Raw genomic sequence first — 15,081 nt, forward strand, 5'->3', positions numbered from 1 at the left:
CTGCAGAGACACACAGCCTGCTCCTGTACAGACACACACCTGAATCCTCACAGAGACCCTTCCCTCAGTTGTTAAGCATTGATTAAGCCCCTCTCAGTGTGAGGGGCTCAGTGGTAAAAAAGACAACGTGGCCCTGTCCTCATGGAGCCTACAGTCTTGTCTGGGAGTTGGGCGTGGAACAGGTCAACAATAAAACACAGTGACAAGTGGTGATGTGGTCAGGGCCACTGTCGGAGGTGAGCCAAGGGCCCTGTTCTAAACAGTGTGCCCAGAGCAGGTGCTCTGTGCAGGTGATGTTAATGCTGAGACCCGAAGGTGTGTGGGAAGGAGTCCAGTGAGGGACGCATTTCACACTTGGGCTACTGTGTGAAGGGCCAGGACACAGCAGGAGTGGTGTGCGTGTGGATACGGGAAAAGGCTGCTGGGTTGAGTGGTGAGCAGGGCAGAGAAGCAGTCAGGCTGGAGCAGGTGGACAAAGTTTCCAACAGTGAGTATTGTGGACATTGAACAACCATGGACCATGCATACACCGATGAACTTGGCTGTGTTCCAGGAAAACTACTTAGAAAACAGACAGCCCATGGGTACTGACCCCTGAGTCCATGAGGGAGAAAGAGGGAGGGACAGATGCTGCAGAGCTCCGTGGGCTATGCTGAAGAGATGGGATCTGGGGAGGGACTAACTCAGATTTATGTCTTCAGGGGAAAAAGCTTGGGGTGCTCATGGAGAGTGACCTGGGGGCATCAAGACTGTGCTCCTAGAAGGTGGCTGGGGATGCTGGGGACCAGAGACAGTGAGTGCGTATCATCCAGTTCAACCCCGCTGTCTCATCTGGCACCCAGTAACCATGGAGATCATCAAGGCCTTGGTTCCCTCAGCTGTGAAGTGGAGGTCACAGGGGTCACTGGCACAATTGTCTGTGACCGGCTGGGGTTGGAGGCTGGTGTCCTCCAGGGTGCGTCTGTGGGGCTCCACAGGTGGGGTAGGCGGGTGCCCAGTGGTCCCCACATCCTCAGTAACCCCCATCCCCTCAGGATCCCCCTTCGCCCGCGCCAGCCTCAAGAGCGGGAAGACAGAGAGCTCGTCATACTTCCGGAGGAAGGAGAAGATGTTCCGGTTTTTCATCCGGCGCATGGTGAAGGCTCAGAGCTTCTACTGGGTGGTGCTGTGTGTGGTGGCCCTGAACACACTGTGTGTGGCCATGGTGCATTACAACCAGCCGCGGCGGCTCACCACGGCGCTGTGTACGTATCCCCGTCCCTCCCTCAGGTACTTCCTGAGCATCTCTGCTCTCAGCCTGGAAACCCTGGTCCATGCCCTGCGACCACCCTGGGTGGGACGGGACCCACCCCCATGTTGCCCAAAGTATCCCACAGCCCTAGTCAGTCCCCAGGGGCCTCTGTGGGGGCCTGGGGTGTGTCCAGAGCTGGAGGGCGGCCTCTCCAGCCCCTGGGTTCCAGAAAGCACAGCTGCGTCTGCTAGACCCCTGTCCCTCAGCGTAGTGTGAGACTGGTTGAGGGGTCCTGGGCACCCAGGGCAGGATATATGTGGGACGACCAGGGGCAAGCCAGGCCAGGCAGATGGGTGTCCTCCCCCTAGAGGGCTTCAGACCCACAGTTGGGACTTAGCCCCGCGCTCCTTTCCACCACGTGGCTGCTGATTCTGCCCCAGCTTCCTGAGGGGGGAGTCCTGGCTTCGTACCCTCCTTGGGTTCCCCTGATTACCTTCATTTTTCTTTACATTTGGCTGAATCCGGATGCATTCATGCCCTTCCGTGGAGTGAGCTGACTGCAGTTCTGTTCCACAAGCCTCAGCACAGGAGCCAGGATGGGCCCCTCCAGGCCTGGTCTGTCACAGCCTCGGACTCCCTGGCCCATGTGGAAAACAGTGTTGCTCTGTGGTCTTACTTCACAAAGACGATCAAAACCAAAGAGTCCACCCATGTTTTATGTCCTGTCAGGTAGTGTTTCAGTCCTCCTGACCTCAGGGTTCAGCTGCACTCACCCTGCTGGGTGTCTACGGCTGGTCTGGAGACAGGGCCTGTTTGGGGTTCCCTGGAGGGCCTCAGTCTCTCCTTGAGGGCCCTGTGTGCCTGAAGCTATGGAGGCACCTAGGAAAGCCTTTTCCGACTCCGTTCGTCCCAGCTCCGAGTTCAGCCTGGCTGTCACTGTGTGCTGCTGTGACGGTGGCCTCACCAGGGCCCTAGCTGGCCGGCTGAGCCCCGCTCTGTGGACCAGGGGGCCTTGCCTGCTCTGCCCAGGAGTGTGAGGGTTCCCTGAGCTGCAGGATTTGACGCTCCACAGTGGGAGAGATGGGGCTGCAGGTCACCTGGAAGCATGGGTGGGAGAGTGGCTGTGTTGGAGTGGAACTCTGGACTGCAGTTTCCCAGACTTGACACTGAAATCTACGACATGCAGACAGGGAGATGGTTGTCGGGGGCAGAAGTAAAAGGAGCCAAGGGAGCTCCCGCTCAGGCTCCTGGGCGGCTACAGGCCGAGGAGCAGCTTGCGTACATGGAACTGCCTGTCCCAGCCCCTGATTCACATGTCCTGGGGCCCACAGGGTGGCACCTCGGGACTTTGCTTGGGCCTGAGTTCAGTGTCTCTCTTGAGTCCTCTGGCTAACATTTTCCCACCCTTGGGGGTCAGGTGGGGACCAAGGACTTCCTCCTGACCCAGCGGCTCGGCCTGTTGTTCCCTGTGAGAGGCTGTTGGTGCGCAGTGAGTCGGCAGGCAGTGGGTCGGGGTAGGGCTGCACAGCCCAGTCGCGTGTCTACTGTATGGGAGCGCAGGGCTCGGAGTGTCCAGGCGTTGGTGAGGCCACAGGCATCCCTGACCATAGACCGCTGCTGTGTCTTGTCTGTGGTTTCCTGGAGTTCCTGGCTTGATTGGTGTCACTGAGGGAAAAACAGCTGGACGGAAATGTGGGCAGTGTCCCTGACAGCTGGGCTGGGCGGGAGGGAGGCTGGCTCAGTAGGTGGGGCAGGCTTGCCAGAGGCGAGGGGGTGTGGCCGCCCAGTCTAGAGCAGCTTTGCAGGGGTTCATCGTGGGTTTTGTGCACCTCGGCTGTCCATTCTCGAAGGACCTGCCCTCAATGCATTGCCAGAACCTTCAAAACTGAGGCTTAAGAGAGGCTTGAGTTAAGAGGCCTTGCCATCCTGTGAGCCCCTGGGGGGGCCTTATGTAGCTCACCAAACTTGCTCACCCTCCCTCTGCTCCCGTAGCACACCATCCTCTTAGAAGACAAAACCCGGTTTTAATGATCTGTCTCTGTTTCCCCCTCAGCTTGTGAACTCCTGGGGAGAAGGGAGTTCATGGGAGGGCATGAAGGGCAGGCCCCCGAGAGTCCACACCTGGGCAGAGTCCAGCTCAGCCTGTCCCCTGCTGGCTCAAAACAGCACCAGTGCCTGCTGGTTGGATGCATGATACAGACGTGTACGAACGAATGCCCTTTCTTGGCCTCAGAGAGGAGGCTGAGTATGTGAGGCTGAGTACGTGAGGCTGAGTACGTGAGGCTGAGTACGTGAGGCTGAGTATGTGAGGCTGAGGGCATCCGTTCCTAGGGAGAGTGAGAGGGCAGACAGGATGTTGGCGGATTTCAGATCTCTTTCTCCAAAAGTTTTGCCATTTGCATTTCTTGTACTTGTTCCTTGCAAAGTGCTCTCACTTTGGTCTCCTGGGGAGCAAGGTGTGTGCCTGGGTAGCCTCCCCTCCCGGATCTAGGGCGTGGGTGCCTGTAGTCCTATCTCTGGGGCCTCTCCTCCCTGGGCCCGAGCCCCTCGTGTGGGGAGCCCAAGGGATTTGTGACCCATGCAGAGGGGCTCTGGGACTTTGTGGCCAGGAGTGTTGGGCCTTTCCAAGCTGCTTGTGTATTCCCCTGGGCTTGCTGGGGTGCTCTGGGCTGGACTGCAGGGGGTCACAGCTTTTCTGCCACATGTTACACCTGGTGGTCTGCACAGCCAGGCCCAGGTCAGAGCTGTAGGGTCCAGTGGTGTCAGTGGAGGGTGGATCCTTCCGTCCCGAGCAGCCCTGCCTGAGGGTTGCTGGGCATCCGTGCCTCTCACAGGGGCCTCTCGGCTTCTCCAGGGACGCTGCTTGACCTTGTTCTCATCCCATGCTTAGCTTGAGTGCCTGCTGATTTTCTGGCTGGTGTCAGAGGCCAGGCTTGCTGTGGGTGACTTGCTCTAAGGAACTGGTTGTCCATGTCCTCAGGCCATAGAAAGCAGGGTGTCCCCTCCCTGAGACTCCTGTTTGTATGGTGCCTGAGTGGGCTGTGAAGTTGTCATCTCTGCTTGTCCCAGGTCTGGGCTGCTGCAGACTTATCCCCAACGGAGGCCATCTGGACCTGTGCAGCACAGCCCTTGGTGGAGATTTTAAGAACATAGGGATGGGAAGAGTGTGGCCCCCTCTTCCAGCGTCTGCTTTATCAGAAGTTGTGTCAGCTGAAGGTCCCGTGTCCCAACAGAGACTGTGGGGGGAATTCAGAAGCCCTGGGAAGGCTGAGCTGGACTCTGTTCAGGTGTGGACTCTCAGAGGCCTGCCCTTCATGCCCTCCCAGGGTCTTGTTCTCCATGTGGGCTCTGCCCTGGGCTCTGTTGCTTCCTTAGCCCCTGCTGCCCTAGCAGAGCCATGGTGCCTTTGGCCTGACCAGCACCATGAGAAGTTTAAGAGCCAATCCCTGCCCTTTGGGAGGAGAGTCAGAGACAGTGGCCTTACCCTGACACCTAGGACTCCTGGCTCAGCCGGTGGCTGGGCCTGGCTGGGCCTCCTGCTGCCTGTGGCCTCTGGAGTCACGGCGTTCTTTTGTGCTGCTTCCCTCCTTCTGCTTGGGCTGGGTGAGCAGGGTCTGTGTACCTTGAAATCCCAGCACAGCCCTCTAGCCCAGGTATGGCCTCTCTCAGTCCTGAGGCCTGGAAGGGTCAGCAGGACTCCTGGGCCCAGGACAGCCCCGCTCCACTGCTGTTGTGCCCGCGGGAACCTCTGTGACTCGGTGAGAGTGCAAGGGGACAGTGCCTCTTGGCAGCCTCGTGCTGGATAGGAGTGCAGTGGTGGAGGAGGTCTGCCTTCAGGGCAGCAAATGTGAACACAATACAAGTCAGCCACAGTGCCGTGGCCATCCTGGGGAGAGGCGCCTTTCCTCTGGGAAGTCCCAGTGGAAAGATGGGAGATTCTGACAAGGAGGTTGAGGGACCCCACCTTCGGTCAGAGATTGGGGTGAGGCCAGAGGCGGAAGGACCAACAACTGGAAGCTGTAGCTGGGCCTCTCCCGGGGGGAAATGGGGCCCTTTGCCTCATAGCCCCAGGCCCTCCTCTGGTGAGGAGGGGGCACCCCCATGACTCCAGAAGTCACACCTGGGCTGATCTTGGGAGCTTGCCTCCTGCTGAGCCCGTCCTTCTCTGGGTCTCAGAGGCACTAGGCACTCATCACCTTTCAGACTGGAACAGGTACCTCTCCGTGTCCCTCTCAATCCATCGTTCCTTTCCTGGGCTGAGACTTCAGAGCATGGGACTGTAGGCCAGGCCTGGAAGGCTCAGCCCTGGGAAGGCCCAGAGGTCTGGTGTCCTCCAGTCTGGGCTGGAGCCGGAGTGGGAGGAGGCCTCGAGCTAATCCCCCTCTTCTCCGGCTTCTCCTAGATTTTGCAGAGTTTGTTTTCCTGGGTCTCTTCCTCACAGAGATGTCCCTGAAGATGTATGGCCTGGGGCCCAGAAGCTACTTCCGGTCCTCCTTCAACTGCTTTGACTTTGGGGTGAGTGAGAGACTTCATCGGGGGCCCACAGGGGCCCAACTTGTGTCCTTTCCTGCGTGTGCACACATGGCTCCTTCCCACCGGCCATGCTCAGTGTGGGCTGGGGTCTGTGACCCTCCATGGGTCAGAAAGGCTACCTGGAGACAGTCAGGAGCAGGGGCTGGCAGAGGAGGCCTGTTGTGGCCAGGCCTGACAGGAGTGTCAGCCTCAGCCGCTCTCTGTCGGCGGGAGGCCACTCCTCCCTCTTCTGATCCTGTCCGTAGACTTTCACAGTCATCTGAAGGCTCTGCAGCTGCCTCCATGCCTGGGATCTCACGAACCTGTGGAGGGCTCAGTCTCTCCCCAATGGAGCTCAGGGGGGCTCTGGCCCTGGGCAGGCTTGGGTACATCCACCAGCACTTCTGGGGGTTGGGGCCTGATAGGCCGTGATGGTCCTGCCCTCTTTGCGGGGCTGGGGGAGGTGGTGGTCTTGGCCTGGGTCTCTTTACCAACTTCAGTAGGTGAGGGAAGCCTTGGAGGCAGCGTGTTTCACTGCTTACCATGACACTCGAGCACAGAGGGCAGGGCAGGGCAGTCCGAGATGCTCCTCACTGGAACCCGGCAGGGAGCACAGGACACTTCCTGGGACCTGAACCCCGAGCCTAGGGATGTGGCACTGTTGGCACCTGCCCAGAGGCTGAGTTCTGAGCCTTCCTGCTGGAGGCTGGGAATGATGGGTGGCGACGCCGCCCCCTGAGGGAGGAGGGAGGAGTAGGAGTAAGTACTCCCTCCAAGGCTTTGTACCAGAGCGCTTCAAACCCTCCAGTAAGGAGTGACAAGCGGGAGTGACAAGCGGGAGTGACAAGGAGTGATGAGTGGGAGCACTGCCCCCCAGGATGGAGTGAAGAGTGGGAGATCTGCCCCCCCCCAGGAAGGAGTAAAGGCTGGGAGCACTGCACCCCTCAGGGTGGAGTGAAGGGTGGGAGCAGAGTCCCCCAGGAAGGAGTAACAGGAGGGAGCATTACCTCCCTAGGAAGGAGTGAAGGGTGGGAGGACTACCCCTCTCATGAAGGAGTGACGGAGAGCACTACCCTACCAGGAAGGAGTGAAGGGTGGGAGCATTGTGCCCCCCCTCCCCCAGGAAGGAGTGAGAGGTGGGAGCACTTCCCCTCCCATGAAGGAGTGACAGGTGGGAGCACTGCCTCCTCAGGAAGGAGTGGGGAGTAGGAGTGCTGTCCCCCAAGGAAGGGTTTGGAGCTCTGCAGTGTTTACAGGAGCCAGAGAGGGGCCTGGACTGTGGCAGTAAAACTTCAGTTAGAAAATTCAGCTTAATTGGACTTTTTCTCTCACGAGCGCTATACTTCTCCAGGTGGTAGACATTTGTGTCTGTGATTCTGTTGAATCCTCACAAGGACTCTCATTTTATTGATGATAACGGCAGACATCGTGTGACTGGCCCCAGGCTGCCCATTGGTTTGAGAGGAGTCAGTGGGTGAGCCTGGCTTTCTGGCCTCGGGGGTAGTGGTTTTGCATCATGCTGTGTTTCTGATCTCTGAGGAAGGGAAGGCGGTGGCCGCCTATATCGAAACCTGTGGTTTCGAGAGATGGTGGGAAGACAACAACCCTTCTTACCCTTTGACTTCTTGGTCACAAGGAAAGCCTGAGTGCGTTGACTGAGGGAGCTGAAGAGATGGAGAGAAGTCAGAGATGCAGGGATCTTTTTCATGTCTTCTAATCTTCTGATCTGAACTGACTGCATCTCAGGACATGGAGATAATTTGCACATAAGCTGACACATTCTTCTAACACTTAGCAGCTTTAAAGTACAAACATCTGTTTCACATTTCTGTGGCTTAGGAATTCAGCTGTGGCTTAACTGGGTATCTCTGGCCCAGGGTCCCTCAGGAGAATTCAGCCCAGTTGAAGGCCAAAGATACGGTCATTCCACAGCTTGACTGGGACTATAGAATTTGGTTTCAAGCTCATGCATTTGGTTGCTAGAAGGCTGGGTTGCTGGTCGTGTGGCCTCTCCATAGGCTGCTGGAACGTCCTCAGCTGTGGTCTGAGGGAGAGAACTGAGAGCACATAAGACAGAAGCTATAGAAATCCTGTCTTGAAAGAAAGATCCTGTCAGTTTTGCCGTTGTCTTTTAGTTAGGAGTGGGTCACTGGGCCAGTGACTGGGCTGGGGGTAGGAATATATGGGGGCAGGTATTACGCGAGGATGTGAACACCAGACAGTGAGGACCACGGGGGCCATTGAAGAGGCTGCTTGCCACAGCCTGCCCTCTGGCTCTCAGTGACTCGTATCCTTCCCAGTGTAAAACACCTTCACCCCTGCCAACTCCCCAAAATCTTATCCATTACAGCATCAACTCAAAGTCCAGAATCTCATCCTCAGTTAGGTTCAGGTGTGGGTGAGGCTCCTCGAGTGTAGTTCCCTAAGTGCAGTGGCCACGGTGCCTCTTATTCTGTTGACCTGTGGAACTAGAGGGTTATCTACGCTCCACATTCAGCGTGCAGTGGTAGGATGGGCACAGGGTAACTGCAGTAGATATTGCTGCTCAGCAAGGGGACAGCAGAAAGCTGAGCCACTGGTCCATAGGGATTCTGAAATCCAGCTGGGCACATGCTGGAAAGTCTGGGATTCGTTATTACAGCCAGGAAACCCTCTGGGCTCTTGGTTCTGCCCTCTCACTCCCTTTGCTTTTCCATGAAAGGTAGTTCAGGTTTTCAGTTGAATGGTTTTCTCAGCCTACTTCCCACTGGCAGAATTTTGGGAATTTAAAGACCTGTTTTCGTTGTGTACCGTCTTGATTCTTTCAGTTCAAGTTGGTGATGTCTCTGCATATATGTCCTTTAAGAACTTTATGGATATGTTGTGAACCTTGGGGTTCACTTTATTAGAAAAAAGCTCTACCCACACCTGTTAGGCCTTAGACCTTTTCTGTCTGTGTTCCTGTTGAGATGCTAAGGGTCAACACCTCCAGTGTCTTGGAGAAGTTACTGCTTCATTGACCGAATGTGTGAGGCACCTTCAATCTCTTTGAAGAGCCTGAAAATGTGGCTGAGTAGTGCTCTGAGATGCTACCTTTGATCCTTTTGGGATCTCAAATAAAAGTCACAGTCTTGCCCTTGGCTTCATCTTTAGACCACGCCACCTTTCTCTCTTTAAAATTTCAAGTTTTATTTAGATTCAGGGTGCACATGTGCAGGTTTGTTACATGGGTATGTTGTGTGATGCTAAGGTTTGGGATACACACGATCCCATCACTCAGGTAGTGAGCATAGTACCCGGAAGATAGTTTGTCAACCCCTTCCCCTCCCTCTAGTACTCAGTGTCTATTGTTCCCTACTTTGTGTCCATGTCTACCCTTGTTTAGCTCCCACGTGTGAGAACGTGTGGTATTTGGTTTTCTGTTTCTGCATTAATTCACTTAGGATAATGGCCTCTGGCCGCATCCATATTACTGCAAAATACGTGTTTTTTTTTTTTTTTTTTTTTTTTTTAATAGCTGTGCAGTCTTCCTTGGTGTATATGTACCACCTTTTCTTTATCCAGTCCACTGTTAACTGGCACCTAAGTTGGTTTGTGTCCCTGCTGTTGTGAATAGTGCTGTGGTGAACAAGTGCATGTGTCTCTTTGGTAGAACGAGTTATAGTCCCTTGGGTATATAACCAGTAGTGGGATTGCTGGATCAAATGGTAGATCTATTTTAGTTCTTTGAGAAGTCTGCAAACTGTTTTCCACAGTAACTGGACTAATTTACATTCCCACCAACATTCCCTTTTCTCTGTAGCCTCGCCAACATCTGTTATTTTTTGACTTTTTAATGATAGCCATTCTGACTGGTGTGATGGTATCTCACTGTGGTTTTGATTTGCATGTCTCTAATTAGTGGTGTTGAGCATTTTTTTTCCCATGTCTTTGTTGAGACCTTGCCATTATTAATGTTGCTATCTGGAGAGGCTGAGCATATTCAAAACCAGCAAGTCCTGGCTTCCTTTTATTTAATGCACTTTCCTCGGTTTAACTCTCTCCTCTCACATTTGACTGTAAGCAGCAAGAAGACATGAGGTGGCACCTTCAGCACTTGGCTCGGAGATCTCTTGAGGTTGATCTGGTTTATTAAGCATGTTTTCTACTTTTTTTTTTTGAGACAGAGTCTCACTCTTGCCCAGGTTGGAGTGCAGTGGCATGATCTTGGCTCACTACAACCTCCGCCTCCCAGGTTCAAGCGATTTTCCTGCCTCAGCCTCCTGAGTAGCTGAGATTACAGGCACCCACCACCACGCCCAGCTAATTTTTTGTATTTTTGGCAGAGATGGGGTTTCACCATGTTGGTCAGGCTGGTCTTGAACTCCTGACCTCAAGTGATCTGCCTGCCTCAACCTCCCAAAGTGTTGGGATTACAGGCGTGAGCCACCGTGCACTTGGCCTGTTTTCTACTTTTTACATAGCTGCATGCAACAGTGTGGCTAAACTTTCTGCCAGCACACAACAGGACTCCTTTCTCTAGTTTCCTATGAAACTCTCCTTGCTTTCCTGCAGACCCTGGTGTGCAGCATGCATAATGTCCAAAATTCTATGAATTATGTGTTAAGTGCACTTTAGCTCTTCATGAATATGCTGCTCAGTGTCCATCCTCTGGTTCCAAAACCACTCCCACATTTTAGGTTTTTATCACAGCGTCACCCTACTTCTGATTCCAAAATCTGTATTGACTTTTCCTGCCGGGGAACAAATTATCCAAAAGCTTAGTGCCGTAAGAAAACAAGTATTTATTATTTCACTGTTTCTGTGAATCAGGAATCAGGGTGGCTTAACTGGGTGCGCCTGGCTTGCGGTCTCTAGTGAGGCTGCAGTTTTCCCAGGCTCATTTGGGGCTGGAGAATTCACTTCCAGCCTCATGCCCATGATGGCTGTCAACGGACCTAAAAAATCTGCTTCCGGGCTTACTCGTGTGGCTGCTGGCAGGCCTCTGTTCCTGGTCACATGGGCCTCTCCCAGCTGCCGGAGTGTCCTTATGACATGATATCTGGTGTTCAGAGAAAGAGAGTCAAGAGTTCACAAGATCTCAGAGGTGACACCCCATCATTTTTGCTGTATTCCGTTTACTAAGAGTGAGTCACTAGGTCCAACCCATCCTCAAGGGGATAGCATTATACAGGGGAGTGAATACTGGGTGGTGGGGATTACTGAGGCCATCTTAGAGGCTGCCTACTATATGAACCAATGAAGACAAATTTAAAGAATTAGTGGAAAACAGGAGAGATGCTGGAAGACTGGCAATGAGAAGAAAGTATATTTAGAAAACTACAATCTTCAACCCTAGGCAAGCATCTGGATGATTTGCTGTTGCAGAGAAAAGTTGGTAGTGATGATCAAGGGCCACGTGTGATCACCAAGAACAGATGGCACTCTTGGCAAGATTCGGGTGGCAAGCTCACCCAATTTGTTGTATTGATAGGGTTATCACAGGTGCTGTGGATATTGGTGTACCTGGTTGTTGACAGAACATTAGATATTCTCTGAATGGCGATCTGTGGACAAGGTAGAGAAAGGTGCAGCAGATGACTGTGCATTTGAGTTGATCCATAAATGGTGCGCAGCCATTCCCAGACAGCTGGTTTACAGATTAGTGTCAGCCTGTAGGGAGGTCTCTAGAGATGTACCGCAGGGCTCTGTCTTAGCATATTCATCGTTCTCTCAGTGACTTCGTGAGAACATTGACATTAAGCTCATCAGATTTGCAGTTGATGTGAAATGGGTGGAAATGACTGAAACTTTGGAAAATATATGTCCCAAATACAATATAATTGAGTTTGAGAGGCTCAGCTTTGGAATTCTCCACCCCAGTTGCAGAAGTGTGGCTTAGAGGAAATGAGAATTACACACATGAAGAAGACATGGGCACTCCTGCTTTCTGTGAGCCCAGATTGTGCCCTTTGAGGTATGGTGGCCTGGGAAAGAATTCAGTCTGGGGCCCCTTGCTTGTCCTGTCCAGAGGGAAGGTGGTAAAGGGTCTCCTGTGTTCCAGCCCCCCTGGTCTGTCCTTTCTGAGTCCCTCACAGCAGGCCCTGACCAGGACGGCCCTCCTCACGGTCTATCTGAGGAACGGCTGGAAGGAGGGACGTGTACTTTGCTCACAAATTTCAGCTCACCAACGTCGACGGTGCATGCAACAAACAGGCAGGCTTGCCATAATCTGTTCTTGGTGGCATGTGCTGTTTCCTGGTCATTTGGAGAAGAAGAGACTCAAGATACAATTTATGAATCTGAGTATCTTGGAGCAGTGGCAGAATCAGGGAGGGGAAGTTACAGGGAGACAGATTTTGCTAGTCTGTGAGAGAACAGTCTAACAGTCAGGGCTGTCTGAAAGTTTGCCCAGCTCCAGAGTTGTTGAAGAAGACAGCAGTGTCACCAGGCTGTGGTCAAGCACAGAGGAGGTATTAGACCAGGTGGTTGTAAGGTCTGCCAGAAAGCCAGCAGGCCTAACCTAGCCCATGTCTGTGTCCTCCTGGTGCGTCTGGGGTGGGGGATGGGGGGTGGGGAGTGGGAGGGAGGGCAGGTACCGGGACTGGTGGGACTCTACAGCCTTCCCCAAAGGTTCCAAGAGCTCAGTGTGAGGTGTGTGCCTTGTGTTAGTTACCCTATCTGGCTGGATTGTCAGACAAGGAAGCAGGATGGTTCCTTACGGAGAGGTGCAGCCAGTCAGGGTGCGCACACATCCATCTGCATGCACAGGTGCAGATGCGGTGCACCCAAGGCTAACGCCATCCCATTGCAGGTCATTGTGGGGAGCGTCTTTGAAGTGGTCTGGGCGGCCATCAAGCCTGGAAGCTCCTTTGGGATCAGCGTGCTGCGGGCCCTCCGCCTGCTGAGGATCTTCAAAGTCACGAAGTATGTCCCCTGCGCTCCCAGGCGAGGGTAGGTGTAGGGTGGAGAGGGCGTGGGATCAGCCACACAGGGTGCTTGTCCCCAGGAGTTCATAGCACCCAGAAGCTCTCTCTGTGGCTTACAGTTGGTTTAAATACAAAAGATGGTTCCAAAACAGCCTTGTGGGGCCACATCTGCCCTCAGGGCCATCCCCGACTGGCCTCTGGCACCCTTTAGCTTTCTTGTTCACTTGCTTCCCACGATTCGCGTCGTCTCCTCTCTTGAAACCACCACCCCATCTTCCCAGCCTTCAAAGGTGACTTTGCTTTGTAGTTAATGAGGAAGACAGAAGTTATCAGATGGAAGGTTTTCCACCGTCTGGTCCCCAAGTCTGCCCACCTTCCCTGCAGCTCCACCCCTGAGAGCCTGTGTGCACCCTGCTATGGCCCTGAGCTGCTTACTGAGCCAGCCTGGTGCCTGCCTGGCCCCTGTGCCCAGGCCTGCTTTCTCCACCCTGCACCTTGCTGACGATGGCAGTGACAAGACCATGTTTACAGTTTTGTCCCACTTGTCTCTGGAAGTGAGTTGCTGCAGTTTGCCTACAAAGAGACTGAAGCCCAAGAAGTGACAGATGCAGGTAGTGAGAGGAGGACCAGGGCAAAAACCCTTCCCCTTGCTGCCAGAGTTGTAGTGGGGAAGAGAGAGAGAGACCCTCCTCACAGCAGTCTCATCAGCAGCAAAGGCTGCACCGCGGAGGCTCCTGAGTAGCTGGACCCTATCAGACGCACACGTGGGCCAGCATCGACCTTGGTGTGTGTCCTTGGCAGCTGTAGGGCCCAAGGAGCAGAACTGCCGACACTGAGCCCATGCAGGGCCAGGTCATAGGTCACACCTCTAGTGACCAAGACGACCTCTCAGAAGCCCACTGACCTCCCCAGGGCAACTGAAATCCCAGGTCTTTTCCAAAATCCACTTTAAATCCAAATCGAAGACCATAGGAGGATATGAAGCTATAAAGGCAGAAGAGTTTTGGGCAGAGTTGAGTCCCACTGGGACAGAATCCTCACCGGTGCTCTGTGCTGTGCGTCCTCAGACTTCTGTTCCCTTCCCAGAACCTGCTGGTGTGTGGGTCCAGGAAGTGACCACAGGGCTGCCTTTACCCCACCTCCAGGTCTGGCATCTTGGGCTCCATTTTCTCCCAGGAAGTAGGTGACCCCTGTCCTGAGGCAGGCTGGCCTAGACCCCTGCTAGTCCCAGGAGAAGTCTCGATTCCTTTCCCAGAGTCTTCCACCCCATCTGCCATTAGCCCTCAGGTACTTTGTAAGAGAATCTATGGAGGATAGCGGGGTCTCTGATGTGGGCGCCAGGGAGAAGGACACGGTTTGGGAGCCCAGGGGTGCCCAGGGGTAGAGTGAGCACCGAAGGAGACCAGTGTCTGTCCTGCAGTCCCTCCATTGCAGGGAGATGGGACAGCATGTGCAGAGGCACAGGGACGTGAGGGACCGGCCCCTCAGTTGCCGTCAGCAGCCTCTGTGGCGCCTGTGTGCCAGGGGGACCTGTGCATGAGCAGGGCATGGTCACTGCCCTCTGGGATGGGGGGCGTTGAGGGATACCACAGAGAGTCTGTGTGGTGCCGCCCTACAAGCTCTCCACACCGCGTGTCCCTGGTCCCTGGTGAGGGGGCACTGGAGCCAGGGTCTCTGCCACCAGCCACAGCGCTTGCAGAAGATCTGCTCCAGGTTCTGGTGCAGCTCCTCCTCCCGCTGTGGGCTGATGACAGCAGTTGTGGGACTTGCTTCACATGGCACTAGTCTGAGACACTTGGTAGCTGACTGGGTTTGAGGGGTGAGGGGCAGGGAGGGACTGAAGATGAAGTTTGGGATTGGGCCTGGCCACCTGGATGGTGGCCTCATCCCTCCTGAACCTAGTGGCAGGGAGCAGTTTGGGGGGATGAGGTGAGTCCTGCACTGGGTGTGTTTTTCTTTGCCGTCCCATGGGGCCCTCAGGGAGAGAAGTCCAGGGCAGTGGGCCTGGAACTCCAGAGAAAAGCTCTGACTTCATACCTAGGCGTGCAGCCCTCAGGGTTTAGAAAGTCATGGGAGCCTTAAGTGTGGCTGCAGAGAGCCATGAGTGTGGAGTCAGCGTCTGGAGCTGGCTCAGACCCCCTGCCTGGCCCTGCAGGTACTGGAGCTCCCTGCGGAACCTGGTGGTGTCCCTGCTGAACTCCATGAAGTCCATCATCAGCCTGCTCTTCTTGCTCTTCCTGTTCATTGTGGTCTTCGCCCTGCTGGGGATGCAGCTGTTTGGGGGACAGTAAGTGGGCCTGGGCAGGAGAGCTCAAGGCTGGGGGCTTGCAGGGAGGTAGAGCTCAGAGCAGACAGCGCCGCCCAGGCTGCCTCCACCCACCTTCCTGCCAGGAAGGTCCTCAGAGGGGCCGGTGTGCAGCCGTCTGCAGCCTGAAGCGAACAGGTTGAGGC

General features: G+C 54.6%; 1 protein-coding gene across 1 annotated transcript in view; it reads left to right on the plus strand.

The window, feature by feature from the left end:
• Positions 1-15,081, plus strand: part of CACNA1B (calcium channel, voltage-dependent, N type, alpha 1B subunit) — a 296,162-nt gene that overhangs the window by 133,374 nt on the left and 147,707 nt on the right. Inside the window, exons 9-12 of the mRNA XM_011985186.1 lie at positions 1,035-1,244; positions 5,634-5,746; positions 12,516-12,628; positions 14,786-14,917. Coding sequence (XP_011840576.1) covers positions 1,035-1,244; positions 5,634-5,746; positions 12,516-12,628; positions 14,786-14,917 — 568 coding nt within the window. The remainder of the gene's footprint in view (positions 1-1,034; positions 1,245-5,633; positions 5,747-12,515; positions 12,629-14,785; positions 14,918-15,081) is intronic.

Source organism: Mandrillus leucophaeus, unplaced genomic scaffold (assembly GCF_000951045.1).
Source record: "Mandrillus leucophaeus isolate KB7577 unplaced genomic scaffold, Mleu.le_1.0 Scaffold28, whole genome shotgun sequence".
Taxonomy (NCBI): Eukaryota; Metazoa; Chordata; class Mammalia; order Primates; family Cercopithecidae; genus Mandrillus; species Mandrillus leucophaeus.